The sequence below is a fragment of the Silurus meridionalis genome, chromosome 15, assembly GCF_014805685.1.
Source record: "Silurus meridionalis isolate SWU-2019-XX chromosome 15, ASM1480568v1, whole genome shotgun sequence".
Lineage (NCBI taxonomy): Eukaryota > Metazoa > Chordata > Actinopteri > Siluriformes > Siluridae > Silurus > Silurus meridionalis.
This window is the reverse complement of record NC_060898.1, coordinates 19,703,121-19,719,808: the sequence shown is the minus strand read 5'-3', so window position 1 is coordinate 19,719,808 and position 16,688 is coordinate 19,703,121. Positions and strand designations below refer to the sequence as shown.

The window sequence follows — 16,688 nt, the reverse complement described above, 5'->3', positions numbered from 1 at the left end:
TACCCCCACGTCGTTCTATTTCCGTATCGTACCGCCTACGTGCGAAATGCCCCTCAACGATTGGCTCGCGCGCCGCGATTCTGCAACTCGATTGGCCGAAATGCACGCCACTCCGAGGCGCGCACGCAAAATAAAGCTTGGTTGACGCGAGCGCTTACGCCAGGAAACATCACATGCCGACAGCGATTGGCTCACCGACACATCTGTCATTAAGTCCCGCCTCATATAACACGCCTATTTGGGGTCTAGATGAGAAAAGTAGAGGATCGTTTGCTCTCATGATTGTAGAAAGAATCAAGATAGCTTTCACAGCTTGCTTCTGACTCTGGACAGTAAATCAGAAAGATGTGTTGGACAAGGGTCTGATGTGCATCTAAAACACAACACAGACAAGGTTACAACCGAGTCATGGTTGGAAGTGTGAGGCAATAGGCGGATTTCAAGGTATTCTGGGAAATGTGGTTTAGATAGGATAAAGCAGGAGATCGTCAATGTATGTGAGATTCATTCCATTTTAGTCTGTACATTGCCAACATTATTACAATAGTCCCCATTTGGTGTTATAATAACCTTCACTCTTTTTTTTGAGATGTTCCTCTATTTGCACTGTAAATATGCTAGATATTTATCTGCACTTTTGCACTACTGCTACATTTTGCACTTCTGGTAGATGCCAAACTGCATTTCGTTGCTGTGTACCTGTACAATGCAATGACAATAAAGTTGTATCTATCTATCTATCTATCTATCTATCTATCTATCTATTTTAGAGTCTGGTTGTGATGAGCCCTGGGGTGCAGTCAGCATTGCAATTCACCCAAAAGGTGTTCAATAGTTTATAGAAGGCCACTCAAGATTTTCCACTCCAACCCATGTAAAGCATATTGTCCTGGAGTTGACTTTGGGATACAGAGGTACAGAGTCATGCTGGAACAGGTTTGGGTCTCCTAGATCAAGTGAAATTTGAAGCAACCAAATCCATAGACACCCTAATATAATATTTCCTTTCTATAATGGGGGAAGTGACATGGGCCAGAGTGACTACCAGTATTATTGTAGAGATTTTAAATGTATTTATGATGTATCCTAATGCTAGATTAATTTATTTTCGGACGGTTCCTCATCAACGCCTTGGGTGGTTCCATGAAATTCCGGAGTAAGAACGGGCGCTTTGAGGATGGATTTGGACTGTAGTTAATGTCAACAGTCTGCTACACTGACTCAGGACTACTTTTCGCTTCTGATCATCATCACAGCACCCCACAACATCGTATATCTGCTATAAATGGACATTTGGTGCAAGCCAGATGAGGACGGGTTCCCTCTTGAGTCTGGTTGCTCTCAAGGTTTTTTCCTTATGCCATCTCGGGGAGTTTTTCCTTGCCACAGTCGCCACCGGCTCACTCATCAGGGACAAACTTACTCATAAAGAACATATTCACTCTTAATCACCACATTATCTGTGTAAAGCTGCTTTGAGACAATGTTCATTGTTAAAAGCACTACACAAATAAAAATGAATTGAAATTGAATTGAATTGAGCATTACTTTTCAAGAGATATATCACCTATTAAAAAAAAGCATTATTTCTATTATAATGATATTTGTTCATATTCATTGCGATTTCTATGAAAATATTTACTTACTTATGCATATTAATCATTGTATTTCAATACAGACACTGCTTCTTAAGAGATGAGACAAAAAGCCATTTGTTTCCATTTAACAAAAAAAAACATCACTTGTCCACTTTTGAATAAAAATTTTCCAAACGTTTGGACGTTTTTTTTTTGTCACTTTAACTTTTCATTCTGCAGGGTTGCGTGCAGTAGCACCCGCTCGATTACGATGAAATGTTATGTTGAATGTACCATTCTGTGTGTTGGTGGGTGAATCTAACAAATAATTAGGCTACATTAATAACTAAGTAATATTTTAGGTTGAAAGCCAACCTTCATTGTCAAATACAGGTCTAAAATTAAGTTTTTAAAATAAGTCTCTGGTACTGTTCACAGGGCTGTTCCAAATGTGGGGGTGGGCAGTATTCAGCTCACAGGCCGTAGTTTAAGACCTATACGATTGTGTGCCTCCAACTTGGTGGTAACAGTTTGGGGAAGCACTGTATAAATAGCATCAATGTCATTATAATACCTTATTACCACTGCCAGAAGAAAACATTGATTAAAATTATTTTTTTTAGGAAACGATTGTCAAAGAACCAAGACAGCAGCAGTATTTTCTGGGCCCAAATAGAATATGAATAAATAAATACACAAGGGCAATCTGCATCTGATATACTGTAGTTATTACATGTTAAATGTAATAAAATAAAAAAAGAGGTATTTACTAAATATACATGTAATTTGTAATGGTAGAAATAACAGAAAACATATGGGACATTCAGAAACAATGATTTATTTATTATATTATATAAATGTACATGTGTGACAATATTGTGTTGGTCCCCCTTTTGCTGCAAAAGTTCGTCTGTCGGATCGGAACACACGTGCATCAATAAGCCTTGGCCGCCCATGACTCTGTCGCCGATTCATCACTGTTCCTTGCTTGGAGCACTTTTAAAAGATACTGACCACTGCAAGTTAAAGTATTGTATTGGAATTGACTTTGACATGACAAAGCTTTCCATTAATGTTCATCCAAACAGTAAGTAAAAGGAAAAAAAAAAAAAAGAAAGAAATAATGGCATTTCACAAAAATGTTTTCCACAATTAGTCATTTTCAAGGGAATCTGGGTTTCTTGTTTTCTAGATACAGGAAAATGTCGCAATGAACCATATGCTACACGGATGCTAGATTATTCTTTTCTACTAAAGAAGACACAATAAATTGCAATTTCTTTGGATGTGAAGATAAAAACATAATCTGACATGCTTTTATAGGATAATAATCAGGTAGGTTATAACTTAAATAATAGCAGCTGTAAACATTTTCGCATCAGTTGTCATGATGCTAACAAGACTGAAAAACAACAACAACAACAACAACAACAAAAAAAAAAAAAAAAAAAAAATGCAGAACATCCTTAAAGTCATGTTTTCCATGGCTCATTATAAAGTTTCCCAAAAAGGCAATTCAGACAAACAGGATAAAACAAATGTTTTAATAAAACAAATATAAATATATATTTACAATTGTAAATGTTTGTTCTCCCGTATATTTTGTATGAGGATGACAAGATTAACACGAGGACAATTCCCTACACTCCCGTAGATCTGAACATAATCGAAGGTCGCTATAGTCGTTTGAATTTTTTAATAGGCATTTAATACATATGTTCCTAAACATGTAAAAAGAAATGAAATAAAAACAAAATCCTGTAAAAAAGAAAATAATACAAACACCACACACACACACACACTCTGGAGAGCGCTTGATTATATATTAGAGAGTAGACAGGAATTCCTTCACCTGTAAAGAAATCAAACAATCAGCAAATTAATTAACTGTACAATTGATCATTTCCATAATATTTCTTTCGATCAAGAACATGAGATGTTTGAATAATCATACTATATAATGATTTTAGGCTAAACAGTGCGTTTTACCTTGTCAGCGATTGACTGCTGCTTAATTCTGTCATTTTTGAAGTCGTCATTAACGTCCAGCACCAGAATAGGGATTTCTTTCAAGTATTCAAAATCAAGCCTGGGGGGGGTTTTGTAAAAAAACAAAACAAACAAATACAAACAATCAGTGTTAATAAACAGAATTCACCATATTAACATCACGTTCAATACATTGGGACACTCATCAATGTTGGTGAATGACATTTCTTTTTTTATTGACCATAACTTCAACACGATCATGTGTTTCATTTCTCATATACAACTCTAGAGTCTCACTGATCGACGGCTTCAGCTCTGTAGATTTTATTACCACGTACTCTATTTAGGACTGCAGCTATTTATCAAATAACTATTTGGCCACTAGTTGCCAGTACTGCCTTTAATACTAAATGCAATCAGGTTACAAAATCGCCACAATACTGATTTTTATATCCTTTAGATCAACCTGTATTTTAATACAGACTGATGGCAGCAAAAAATAAATAAATAAAAGATGAGAAGCTTACCGTGTAGTTCTGTTATAAAGCCAGCACTCATGTTTGTGGTGAAGGTTCTCCAAGTACTCCAAAGGAATACCCTGCTCTTCCTCGCGACCTCGCAATTTAAGACGCTGCATACACCTCTGCAACACAAATGACTGGAGTTTAGATTTTGTGAGAAATTCAATTCTTTTTGCAGTTTAAACCAATTTAATGTACATTCACAAATCTGTCACACACAACACTAAGGAAAATAAATGTGTGAAATTATGTATTCTTGTGTGTCAGGTTGTATAAATTGTGTATGTGTGAATCCCAAGAAAAACCCACATACATTTCCGCCCAATTTTTAAATGATGGTGAGACAGATTTGAACATTACACCAGTTTCTAATTAATATTTTATTCACATGCTTCAAGTTAAAATAACTTTAGATTTCTCCATTTCTCTGTGTTTGGATTTTGCTTTTGAATCACAGACATTAATTTACATTTCCTACTGCCTTAACAGTGTAACAAAATGTAAAAAAAATCTTTCTAGACACCTGCTATCTGACTGTATGGTTCATACTTAGTGTTAAGTTCAGAATTGCTAATATGAATCAGCGATAAGGACCTTTCTGTCCCTACACGACCATCAGGCACAAAGTAACCACCTCAGCCCTTTGGTACTATTGTCATAGTCAAGTCAAGTCCAGTTTATTTCTAAAACACTTTTCACAACAGACATTGTATCAACGCAGCTTTACAGAAATCAACAGTCAAGGTAAATGGTGTGCATTTATCCCTGATGAGCAGCCGTGGCGACTGTGGCAAGGAAAAACTCCCTTAGATGTAATGAGGAAGAAACCTTGAGAGGAACCAGAATCAGAATGGGAACCCATCCTCATTTGGGTGACATCAAGAGTTTGATCATAATACTATAGTCACTGCTTTGTTACAACCATCCATATATTAAACACATACACACAGACAACACACCATACCTCAGGATCGGCCCGCAAATAGATCATGCCATCAAGCTCAAGTTTATCCTCAAACTGAGAAAAGAGCCAACTATGAATGTCTTTGTAGATGGAAAACTCTGTCTCATTCAGGTCTCCAGACTCGAATAGATTTGAAGCAAAAACATATCTGCAAAACAAGACCGTTTGCTTAACATTTACATGTTGTTACATTAAAGACATACACAGTGCATGGGATCCAGTCCCCCCTTTCTTTTGCTACGTACCGGTCACTGAAGACCGAGCGCTCATAGAACTTGACAGGATGCTCTGCTTGCTGGAGCTTGGCAGAGTGAGGCTGAAGCTGTGCACGAATACGGCTGAGGCACGCGTAGGTCTGGAAGGTGTAGGACCAGCGGCTGGGCTTGTCATACAACATCTGCAGCAGGTTGCCTCCACTCTCCTGGGATGTGGTCAGTTCCTTAAAAAACAAACAAGTCAAGAACATTTTAGGCAAGAAAATTACAATCTAAACAAGTTATACACATGAAACAATAAACACCGTGCGAGGTGTGCTTCCTTACTTACAAATAGAAATGCATGATATTAATGAGTAAATAAACTCTTTAAAGACTCATTAAAATGAGCAACTAAAAGTGCTTTTAAAAAACAACAAATGGAATAAATAACTGTGCTAGTTGTTCACAAGATTAATCTTGAGCAAAGATTTAGTCTTTATCTGGCTCCTCTACAGTCCAGTCTGCTTGTCAGAGGCCTTATTCTGTAAAGCTTCAACCCAGAAAAAGATGTAACATAAGCTCACTGTAGGAAGAAAAGTATTAGGATTTCATACCTTATACTCGTTGTCCGTAGTCTGAATGTTGCACCACTTTCCAATGGGCTCAGGGATCACTTCCCATTCCTCCGATTCTCTTTCCAACAACTGCACAAAGGTCGACTTGCCTGCAGCTATTCGAGAAATGGAGGTTCAATTACATAATACCATAAACACACAATTGTGTAGGACCAACAAAACACTGAGCAGAGATCAGTCACAAATATCCGTAAACTTGTTTTCAATGGACGCAAGTGTGGATGGTAATGATAAAAAAGTGGGACTGGAACAAGCAGTCGTGTCCTTTAGAGATGAAATCAGTGGACTTGAGCTTATCACATGCTTCCCAGATACAAAATACATACGCCAATGACTACTACTACTACTAAACTCTACATAATATTATCATTATTATTTTTAGCTGTAGCAGGAGACAAGTTGTATGGCGAACGTCTGGACAGCGGAACAATTTTGAGTTTCTGGAGGCAACGGTGAAGCATGATGGAGGTTTCCTGCAACGTTGGGGCTGCGTTTTTGCAAATGGAGTTGGAGATTTTGTCAGGCTTCACGGTGTCCCCAATGCTAAGAAATACAAGCAGATACTTATCCATCATGCAATAACACCATCAGAGACATCTGATCAGCCTGGAATTTGAAAACTTTCAAAGATTACTATCTTCAGCATAGAGAAGAACAAGGAGTCCTGGGGGGAAAATTTTTTTTGGCTCCCACAAAGTCCTGATCTCCATGTCATCGAGTCTGTCTGGGATTTCATGAGAGAGAAGGATATGAGACAGCCTACATCCAAAGCACATCTGGGGTTCGTTCTCCGAGAAGTTTGGAACAACCTAATAGCGAAGTTCCTTCAAAAAGATGACGCAGTTTTGCATGCAAAGGGGTTTGATTTGGATTTTCTCTGTATTTACTTTCTATTTTGTTCATTAATAAAAAATAAAGTAACTTACTTTACATTATTTTTTATGACTGCAGAAATGAAAGAAAGCAGGGAAGTCAGTCAAAGTAAATGTTATGAGTTTGACAATGAGGGTCATAATATTGTCGTGTTTAGTTTTCTAAATAATTAATGGTGTTTTAAGGGGAAAAAACAATCGAATAATAAACATCTGACGTCATGGTTTGTAACTTCCCGCGTGTTTGCATCCTTCTTTGGCGCCAAGTGACAGAAGTGATATGAAGACCCCCCAAAAAAGGCATGAGGAATTCGTAAAAGATAATAAACATATAATACATCCAGCCACTTCTCATATTTCCGCTAAATATTTAGCCATGACTATCATTAATATAGTAATTATATAACTTACCAATGTTTCCCTCAATGGATATCTTCTTAACCCGCTTTTCAAAACTGCTGTCCAGGTCAGGTCGAGAGCACATTCTCTTCGGAGGAGTCGCCATGACTGAAACTGCAGGTTACTGACGCTTATTAATAATAAAATTGATTTTAAAAGGAATAAAAAATCCCTCTCTGCTCTCTTCTTTCTGTCCTTTCAGGAGTCCACTGCCTTTTGAAAAACCGCGCTAAGCTCCAGGGGTGGAAAAGTCGACCGCGCGCGCAACTGCGTCACATCCGGTTGTTGGGACACGCCCACAGGAAGGCATCACCCAGTGAGAAACGTGGTTTAGAATTACAATGTTGACAATAAAACAGTCATGGCGTTATTACAGTGGCACGATCTTTTCTGTAATTACACACGTTTTCTTCACTCGAACCCTCACAAAGCATTTAGCGTTTATTAATTTTTCAAGTTTTTACATCATCAACTTGGAAAAACACAACTGTATTGGATGTTTTTGTGTGCTGAAGTGTTCAAATGATGCTGCTTGTATACAAATAAATAAATAATAAGAGTGAATGCAGTGAATTATATCCTGTATATATTACTGTAACCTCACCTGAATTAGTCATTATATATTTATTTAATAGTCATTTTTGGCCCTTCTTGTATTGTTTTGTTGAATTTGTAAGATTTATTGTTTTTGACATTGCTATTGTTCTTGATTGTATATTATTTAATACCTTAAACAACCTTGAACTCATGAAACGTGGACATAACATTTGTGAGTAATTCTTGTGTACTTTATTATACAATTTATAACCCACCAACATTTTACATTTATTCTCACTACTCTAAAATGTAATAGTTTTTCAACAATGATTCAATCATGCTTCTCAGAATGTCAAATTAACATTTAAAGTTACTGATAAACAAATATAAATAAAGAAATAACATTTTAAGTGCCTGATGAAAACATGATTACTTACCATATGCCAAGCCCGACTAAACGACCACTGATAGACTGGCTCTGTGACTCGATGCAAGTCACATGACACATGTGCAGTAATAACATCTCTTCTTCTTCTTCTTCTTCTTCTTCTATAGTTTATTTCTATAGCGCTTTTCACAACAGACATTGTCTCAAAGCAGCTTTACAGAATGTAACAGTTAAGGTGAACAGTGTGTATTTACCCCTGATGAGCAGCCATGGTGACTGTGGCAAGGAAAAACTCCCTTAGATGTTATGAGGAAGAAACCTTGAGAGGAACCAGACTCAAAAGACTCATTTGTGTGATATCAAGAGTGTGATTATAAATCTTTAAACAATACAGAACACTGGAGAGTGAGAACTAAACACTGGAGCGTGAGAGCTAATTTCATGAGCACTGGAATGTGTGATTATGAGTAATGTCCTTCCTACAGTCTTATACAGTCATTTGAGGTTATGGAACCAGAAGCTACTGAGCAACTCATAAAATAGCTTGACATTTGCGATCATCATTGATCCAACACCAGCTTCTCCATGTCCAAACTCCACTTTTAATGGGATCCAAAGACTCCCAATGAACTCATCACTTCCAATGAACATCTCAGCATCTCCAGCTCTGCTACCTCCAGCTCCACCTCCAGTCTCTTAGTCAATGCCCACTGTCTCTAAACCAAACAACATAGAAGGTCTCACCACAGTCCTATAAACTTTCCCTTTCACTCTTGCAGATACTCTATCACTCCTGCCACTCTTCTCCACCCACTCCACCCTGCCTGCCCTCTTTTCTTCACTTCTTTAGCACACTCCCCAGGTACCTAAACTCATTCCCTTCACCACATCTTCTCCCCATAACCGCATTTACTCCAAGTCAGGGTTTCGTATTCAACATAAATTACAAATCTTTCATTATTAATAGGCCCAGTAATGCGGGGGTGCTCAGACGAAAGCAACCCTCATTTGAAGCTAGTAGCTGATATTTGCAGAAAGAATTTGGCAGAAATCCAGTACATATTTAAGTTTGCACTCCAAAGATTTCCATCGGCTGTCAACTGCAAACAAGACAGGAAAGCAAGCACAGACAAAACCAGACAGACCACTATGGTCTGTTCTAAGTGGAAAAGTCACGCATTAACATGTATTCTTTCACTGACATCGCCTGATACGTTGCCATCCTATCGATGTTTTAACTAATAAAAAGGTCATTAAACAGGCCTTTAAACACTTTCATACTGTTTTGTGTTACATTGTTAATAGCTGACTCTGACAGAAAGCCCCCCAACAACTGGAACCCCTCAACAACTGGGGACCCCTCATAAGACTTGACTCAATTCGAGCACTAGTAGCATCCATATATAACCAAAGCACTCCATAATTTCTTCCGGATCACTCCAGGTCTGCTCCTTGACCTTAGAAAAACCTCCTGACAAAAGACTTGACTACTTCATGATATTTTATGTTTTCACCCTAGCTGAGAACTGAGACTGTCTGAGTTTCACACAAGAGAGTTAGCAGCACTTTAACAGCCACAAAGCTACTAGCTAGCTAAAACAAAAGAACTTTTATCCTAAAACACTGTATACACTAAACACAAATAGAGACAATTGACTTGTATTATTATCATTTTATCACTTTTAAACACGTTTTCGTGGTTTATCAAGTTAAGTCGGAATTAGTCTACGGAACCGGGAAAACGTGACTAATACTAGCAGTGCTAACAGTAATGCGTTTAAAATCCTGAAATACACCTGCTTTCCTTGTGATTTATCTTTATTAATGATAAATAATTATAAATATTAATAATTATATGTGATAGTAAAAAAAGCCCACGGCGTATCATACATTTTTTATAAATGATAAACTCCCGGTTTAGCACCAAGACGAGGTGGCCGAGTGGTTAAGGCGATGGACTGCTAATCCATTGTGCTCTGCACGCGTGGGTTCGAATCCCATCCTCGTCGACAAGTTTTATCTTCTTTAAAAAATTATTTTAATGGTTATATTCAAATACAGGCTTAACTATGAACGTTTTTTAAAAATAGTTTTTTTTGTTTGTAGGATTTTATACCAAAACGTTGTTATTATTATTATTATTATTATTATTATTATTATTATTATTATTATTATTCCCCACTCTAAAGTGGTAGTGAGCACAAAATGTAGTCAAGCTTAATAAGAATTCTGCTTTGTAGAATTTAAGAGTTATATATTTATATTAAGTTTGTAATCTTGCATACCAGTGTAGATTTATTTATGGCTAGAGACTCTAAGCGCTTTTGTACGTCGCTCTGGATAAGGGCATCTGCTAAATGCTGCAAAATGTAAATGTAATATTTTTTTATAGTATTTATTTTCTTGTCAAATTGTGCATTGCACTGTAATCTCATACTTAACACCTACAAGATGTTTCAGTAGAATCAGTAAGTTCATTACACAGCTTTGCCTCATACACTATCAAGCCATAGCCTAGTATATAATCCAGACAACATATTGTTGTGTAAGGCAACTCTATAATTTGAGAAAAGAAAACAGCAATATGAACAAAGAGCAAATATAGCCAGTACTACCAAAACACTCAGGGACAAAATCTCTCTAGTTAATTAAAATGTAATTTAATAAACATAAAACGATTTCTTCACAGCCTCTCCATCATCTTTGGGACGACTTTAAATTAGGAATTGTGGCAATAATATAGCATGGCTTTTTTTTTTTTAATAATTACGTTTTTTTAAGGAGTTGCCATACAGGTGCTAAATATGATTTGTTGGCTCCTAACTAAAAAATATCTAGAACATGTTCATAATAAATATAATCTCGGCACATATTCCCAAACTGCATGGTAGAAACTGGCTCTTGAGCTGTAGATCTGATAACACCATATGTGTTTGCTGACCTTGAGCTCTACTGCTAGTCAGAATAAACCAACAAACCAAAAATCACTTCTATTTTTGACATGGGATACAGGTCAGGACTTGTTAAAATTTCAAAAGTCCACAAAAAGACATCTTGAAAAGGCCATTTTCTATATTATTTACAATGTTTCTATAATTTTTACAATTATTGTGAAATGTATTTTTACAAAAACAACAAAACATGGATCCAATATTACCCACGTATGTGCAATATTACCTATGTGCAATATGTTTTAAAGTGTAACTACTTATTGGAGGTCTCTTTTTTCTTTGTATTTATACACTGCAATGTATTTACTTTTTTGATGTGTCTCTATTTTTATATATATTTGCACATTTTATTTTCTTTGCTTCTGTAACATAGAAATTTCCCCACTGTGGGACAAATAAACGTATATCTTATCTTATCTTATCTTATCTTATCTTATCTTATCTTATCTTATCTTATCTTATCTCAAATTTTAGAAATGATCATTTATAGAATGTTGGTCATTGTTTAATGTGATTAATTACCAGCACCGATCTTCAATCATTTTAGCTAAATGCTACTTTAGAAAAAAGTAGTTTTTTTTAAAAAAAAACAACAATATGGCCTTAAAACAGTAAAGGGATCAAAACTTCAGCCAATGACCCAGACTAAAAAAACATGCAACACCACTAGTTTCTAAAACACAGCATGATTAAGTTATAATTTTGATCATTTAATAATTTCCCTTTTTTCAGATAGTCTCACTGTTATAAATTGATTTGTTCCAATCGCTTCATTCCTTCTTTAATGCTTAATTGTTTATCATATATATTAAATTAAATACACTAAGGGTTTTGGTTTCATAATTTCTCTCGTACAAAAGACTTTCACCTCATTAAATCAGTTTGCTTTTGTATCGTATTAATCACACATCTGTGATGTTAAAAACAGACCTCATAACTATAATGTATGGACGCAAGGAATCAATCCTCAGACCTCACCAATTTTCTGTAGTTACAACCAACCTGACAGCTCATTTTATTGTAAATACCACAATGTACTGTTGGGGGCGCTAGAGCATAACATAATCCACATATAATTTGTGCAGAAATTTTAATAAATGTCGACCAGCAGACTTCACACTCGATTTTATTGCAAATTTGAGGCAAACAATTAATAATTTTGGCAAGATACAACTGGAGTGCATGTTCCCATTACAGACAATCAACTCACACAGGCAAACTGTACAACATACAATGTTTTCCAATACACTGCTTTACACACATTTTTTGGAACACCTAGAAATTTTACTACTGAACAAACATCAATGCGTAAAAATAACCAAATATTAAAATAATAATCATACACTAACACATGTAGCTGAGCAACATGACCTTCCTGAATGTACATATATTACAAAATGTTGAAGGCAGTCAAGATAGTCATCATTTTTTGCATAAAAAATGGGGGAAACGGTAAAATGCATACTCAAATCTTAGCTTTATGTAACCTTAGGATGTGTGAAATACAGTAATAATTCCATCAGAACATCTAAACATCAAAAAGGCATTGAGATATTTTTGTTTCCAACTGGTTTTAACTTTACTTCTGAAGCTTTGTTCTCAAAACAGTCCAAACCTGAAATATTTGAAATGATATATATATATATATATATATATATATATATAATATATAAAAAAATACAAAAATGACACACATAGCAAGACATTTTGGGGTCACCTCTGTTTTAATAGTCATGTTGTCCTTTCCAAAAGTTTCAAGCCTGTGATTTCGTAGCTTTTGGTTCAGCAGGTTTGGAGTTAGTGGTCCAGCTATAACAGTCTGCTACGTTTTTGTTGCGTGGCTCAACAGCACAGCTTGTACAGTACACAATGCCCAGTGCTAGCATGACTACAATAAAGACACAGAGAGGAACTAGTAGTGCTACTAGCAACCAGCTTCTGTCATGCTTCTTTTTGCCACCTGGATTTTGCTCTAGACTGGAGACAGATGGCAAACTACCTTCTAGGATTTGATGTGTAAAAGGAGTGATCCTATCAGCATCCTTCTTCAGCTTTGGTGGAAAGGGTGACGTTAAGTGGTCTTCACCTTGTGACAATACTCTCTTCTCATCCAACAACTGGCTTGTTTTATCTTTAGCATTTGAATCTGCTGGTATATTTGAAGTTGTTGCAACCTTTAACCAGTCTGATGTTGGGGAACTGGAGGTTTGCTCTGTTAAGTCAGGTGAGGCTGGCAAAGTAAGGTAGTCATCTTCTGTTGTATCTGTAAACCAGTCCAGCGCTGTAGGAAGTTCAGTAACCCAATCAAGAGGAATATTATCAGTCACTATGTCAGGTGAGTTACCAGGGTCATCCCAAGTAAGTGTTATTGGATGAGCTGGTTCAGCTGTTGTGTAAAGTTCATCCATGTCTTCGATAGGCAAACATGAATACTGATCCAGCTGCAACTGATAGCCCACCTCACAACTACAATCGAATCTGCCTTCATAATTGTTACATATCTGCTCGCAAGTTCCAGCGACTTCACACTCATCAATATCTTCACAGCGTTCTGAATCATCAGGCATCAGGGAGAATCCGTCATGACAAAGACATATATAGCTTCCTGGGGAGTTTTCACAGGAGTGCTCACATTTGCCTTCATTGCATTCATCAACATCCAAACACTCACCAAACTCAGACAGCTGATAGCCCTCATTGCAGCGGCACTCAAACGTTCCTGGTGCGTTGACACACACTTGGGGGCATGGACTTTGCGCACACTCATCGATATCAATGCAATTAAGACCATCCTGTGAGAGGAGGTATCCTTCTGGGCACTTGCAGCGGTATCCCCCAATACTGGGCTCGCAGTCAAATTCACATTCAGCTTGGTGACATGGATCCAAAGGCTGGCAGCTTAGCCCATCTTCCCCTATCTTGAAACCTTCTGAGCACTGACAGTAATAGTGAGAAACTGAATTCACACAGTTGTGCTCACAACCTCCATTATCATTCTCACACCAGTCCTTTATATCATCGGAGCAAAGAGGTGCCTCCTTGGACCATCCAACTTGTCCATCCTCGTGTTGCATACAAAGCACTGACTGATCTCCCTTGCTGATGTCTGGACAAGAGAGGGTGGCCACAGAGCCATAGGGGATATGGGAAAGCACGGTACTGACTAAGTTAAAAGGGGTGGCGTACTGTGCAGGTCCTTCTCCTTCACTCTGAAGAGATGGACACATCCCTCTGTACGTGTAGTGACACAAAAAACCATCCACAGCAACCATGCATGAACCATCTAGCCACTTAAAGTTGTTCTGGTCAGTATTTCTATTCTCCAAAGTATTGTAGGTAATGACCACACAACGAAGGGCAGTACATGCACCTGGTAATTCCTCACGTTGCCAGTTAGTGTATTCCGTCTCTTGATATCCCGCAACCCAGGTGAAGCCCCGCAGTGGACGTGTGGCCGAGCATTGCCGAGGTGGCCTTTGGAGACCTATCCAGAGCCTTATCTTGGGACGAGGACCATGACGCTCTTTAGCATTCAGCAGGTCCTGGATCAATGCTGCCTCCTCTGGTTGCTTCACTGCAGCCAGATTGCCCCCTCTATCTTTGCAACTTTTCAAGGACTCCCGGAAAGTCTTTCGTTGGAAGTGAACTGAGTAGCATCCATCAGCGTTGCACAAACCATCCGATTCCTGCAAGGTTTCACCCCAAATTCCATGAGGCAGGCATATCATTAGTGCAGCAAGAAAAAGAAAAGGGTATGCAGAACAGCACATCTTTCTCATAGACTGTTCTTCCTCTTCCTCTGCATCCCTCCTTTGTTCATCTGACATCTTATTTTCTTCTGTGCTTTCTTCTGTTTTGTGATAAAAAATATTTCAGCCTTCACTTTGCTTTTGCAATTGGTAATGAGATCCCCTAAAGCTCTGGTCTCAGCATATTTGTCTGCAGCCTGTCTGCAAAAGAGAGACAGTGAGGGAGGGTATGGACGTATGTTTTTGGAAGAGGGGGCGGGTAATGAGTGAGGGAGTAAGTGAGGAGTTTTGGGGGGGCTGGATTTTGGCCTGTGGTTTTCTCCGGTGCCGTATGGTTTTCATAAGACTGTTTAAGGAAATAGTTTGTAGCCCCACTAACAAGCCCCCCACTCTACCTCCAGCTCATCTATCATAATCACAAATTTGTCTGTGAGCTTGGAAATGACCTGCTATCATTTTGCAGCAGGTTTTCTTTCCTTTGTTTATGTATGCATTTGAATTATTTTCTTCATTTTTCTATATGCAGTTTAACTGAATGTAACTCACTTTCATGTATGAGAAGAGGCATTCAAAAATTATAGGGCACGTAAAGTTTTACAGATCGTGCTGTGTTATTATACTTTACTATACAAACGTACTGTTTACCATCTCCTTTCATTAGTCTCTTTTTCATTTGTAAAATTACCCTTTAAACATTTTATGAAGAAGGAATTAAAAGTGCATGATTATCAGATTCAGTCTTGAGAAATAAAATAATGAAGCAGGAACATGCTGTGAGTTAGATATCCTTCTGTCTGGGATCAGAAGCAAGCTCATAAACTTGAATATCATTGGGAAACACAGCGCCTTTATTTTGCATAGCACGGACAGTCTGCATCTGTTCTTTCATTCCCAAATAAAAACCACAACTCTGCTTCAAGTCCCATCAAAATAAATCTTTCTCTTCAAAGGACTTAAACTCTGGTTTACAGTTAAAACTTTTCAACAAATGTTTTCATTTCTATATAGTGGGAAACTACTTACACGTCCTTTCTTTCACCATCTTTCAGATTTAAAAGTATGGACCATGATTGAATTGGTTTTATGTGTCATATTTTTATGAACAACTATTATATCACATTTACCCTTGATGAGATAACGAGAAATAAAATGTCCAGTTAGAATGGGATCTAAATTCAAAACGGAGTTGAAAAAGCTATTAGGCAGACGAAGGTCAGAAATTGTAGTGGTGCCAGTGGTCAGTATAAAATGTCTAGAAGCCAGACTAAGCTATGACTGCTTTTGTTCTAAAACCTTTTCCCTGTCTGTAGATCAAATCAACCTTCAGCTCCCATTTCTCCCAGGCATGAGTTCTGTCTAATTCTCACTGCCTTGAGTCAAAGTGTACCTTTGTAAAATTCAGTCCCAAAACTGCTTTTTCTGTCTTTCCAATTCAAACAACTCAGTCTTGGCTTCTTTGTTTTCCCTGGATGCCCTTAAATTAATGTGGCTTTGTACCGCATTTCAAAGAAAAGCAACTAAAGAGTTTACATGCAAAACAAAAACTAATTTAAAGGCAATTGCAAGTTTTATAAAGCTCAGCCATAGAAGATAAGAGCCAACAAACTGTATAGTAACTTTTATTGTTGTGTGTATATAACCCTTCAGAGATGCTGATCTTCCCGGGGCATTTTTTGTTCCAACAGCCCATATGCTGAAGTATGCTTAGTGCAGACACATCTGGTCTCTATCCCACACTGCCTGTTTAGATTTGCATCTTTCCCTGAAATAAATGAAGGTTTCCAAACTGTAAAAGACCTGAAGCTGTCATAACTTTGCTTATGTTTCATTTGCTGGAAAATTTTTCAGAAGACAGTTTCCATTAGGTTTTTCTGCATTGTCTATTGTATAAAATCATGCTCATCTTAAG

General features: G+C 37.4%; 2 protein-coding genes and 1 non-coding gene across 3 annotated transcripts; 1 reads left to right on the top strand and 2 right to left on the bottom strand.

The window, feature by feature from the left end:
* Positions 1-3,107: 3,107 nt before the first annotated feature.
* zgc:110540 (deoxynucleoside kinase) lies at positions 3,108-7,439 on the bottom strand. Its single transcript, XM_046867129.1, has 7 exons — positions 7,167-7,439; positions 5,863-5,978; positions 5,297-5,490; positions 5,052-5,199; positions 4,094-4,209; positions 3,567-3,666; positions 3,108-3,429 (listed from the first exon to the last, which is right to left on the bottom strand). The coding sequence occupies exons 1-7, from the start codon at positions 7,258-7,260 to the stop codon at positions 3,403-3,405; spliced, it is 795 nt and encodes a 264-aa protein (XP_046723085.1). The 5' UTR covers positions 7,261-7,439; the 3' UTR covers positions 3,108-3,402.
* Positions 7,440-10,006: 2,567 nt separating this feature from the next.
* trnas-gcu lies at positions 10,007-10,088 on the top strand. Its single transcript has one exon. It is a non-coding gene; the product is annotated as a tRNA-Ser (tRNA).
* Positions 10,089-12,144: 2,056 nt separating this feature from the next.
* cd248b (CD248 molecule, endosialin b) lies at positions 12,145-14,973 on the bottom strand. The gene has a single exon (XM_046867167.1). It carries the CDS (start codon positions 14,855-14,857, stop codon positions 12,785-12,787), a length of 2,073 nt encoding a protein of 690 aa, XP_046723123.1. The 5' UTR covers positions 14,858-14,973; the 3' UTR covers positions 12,145-12,784.
* Between the last annotated feature and the right edge of the window lie 1,715 nt (positions 14,974-16,688).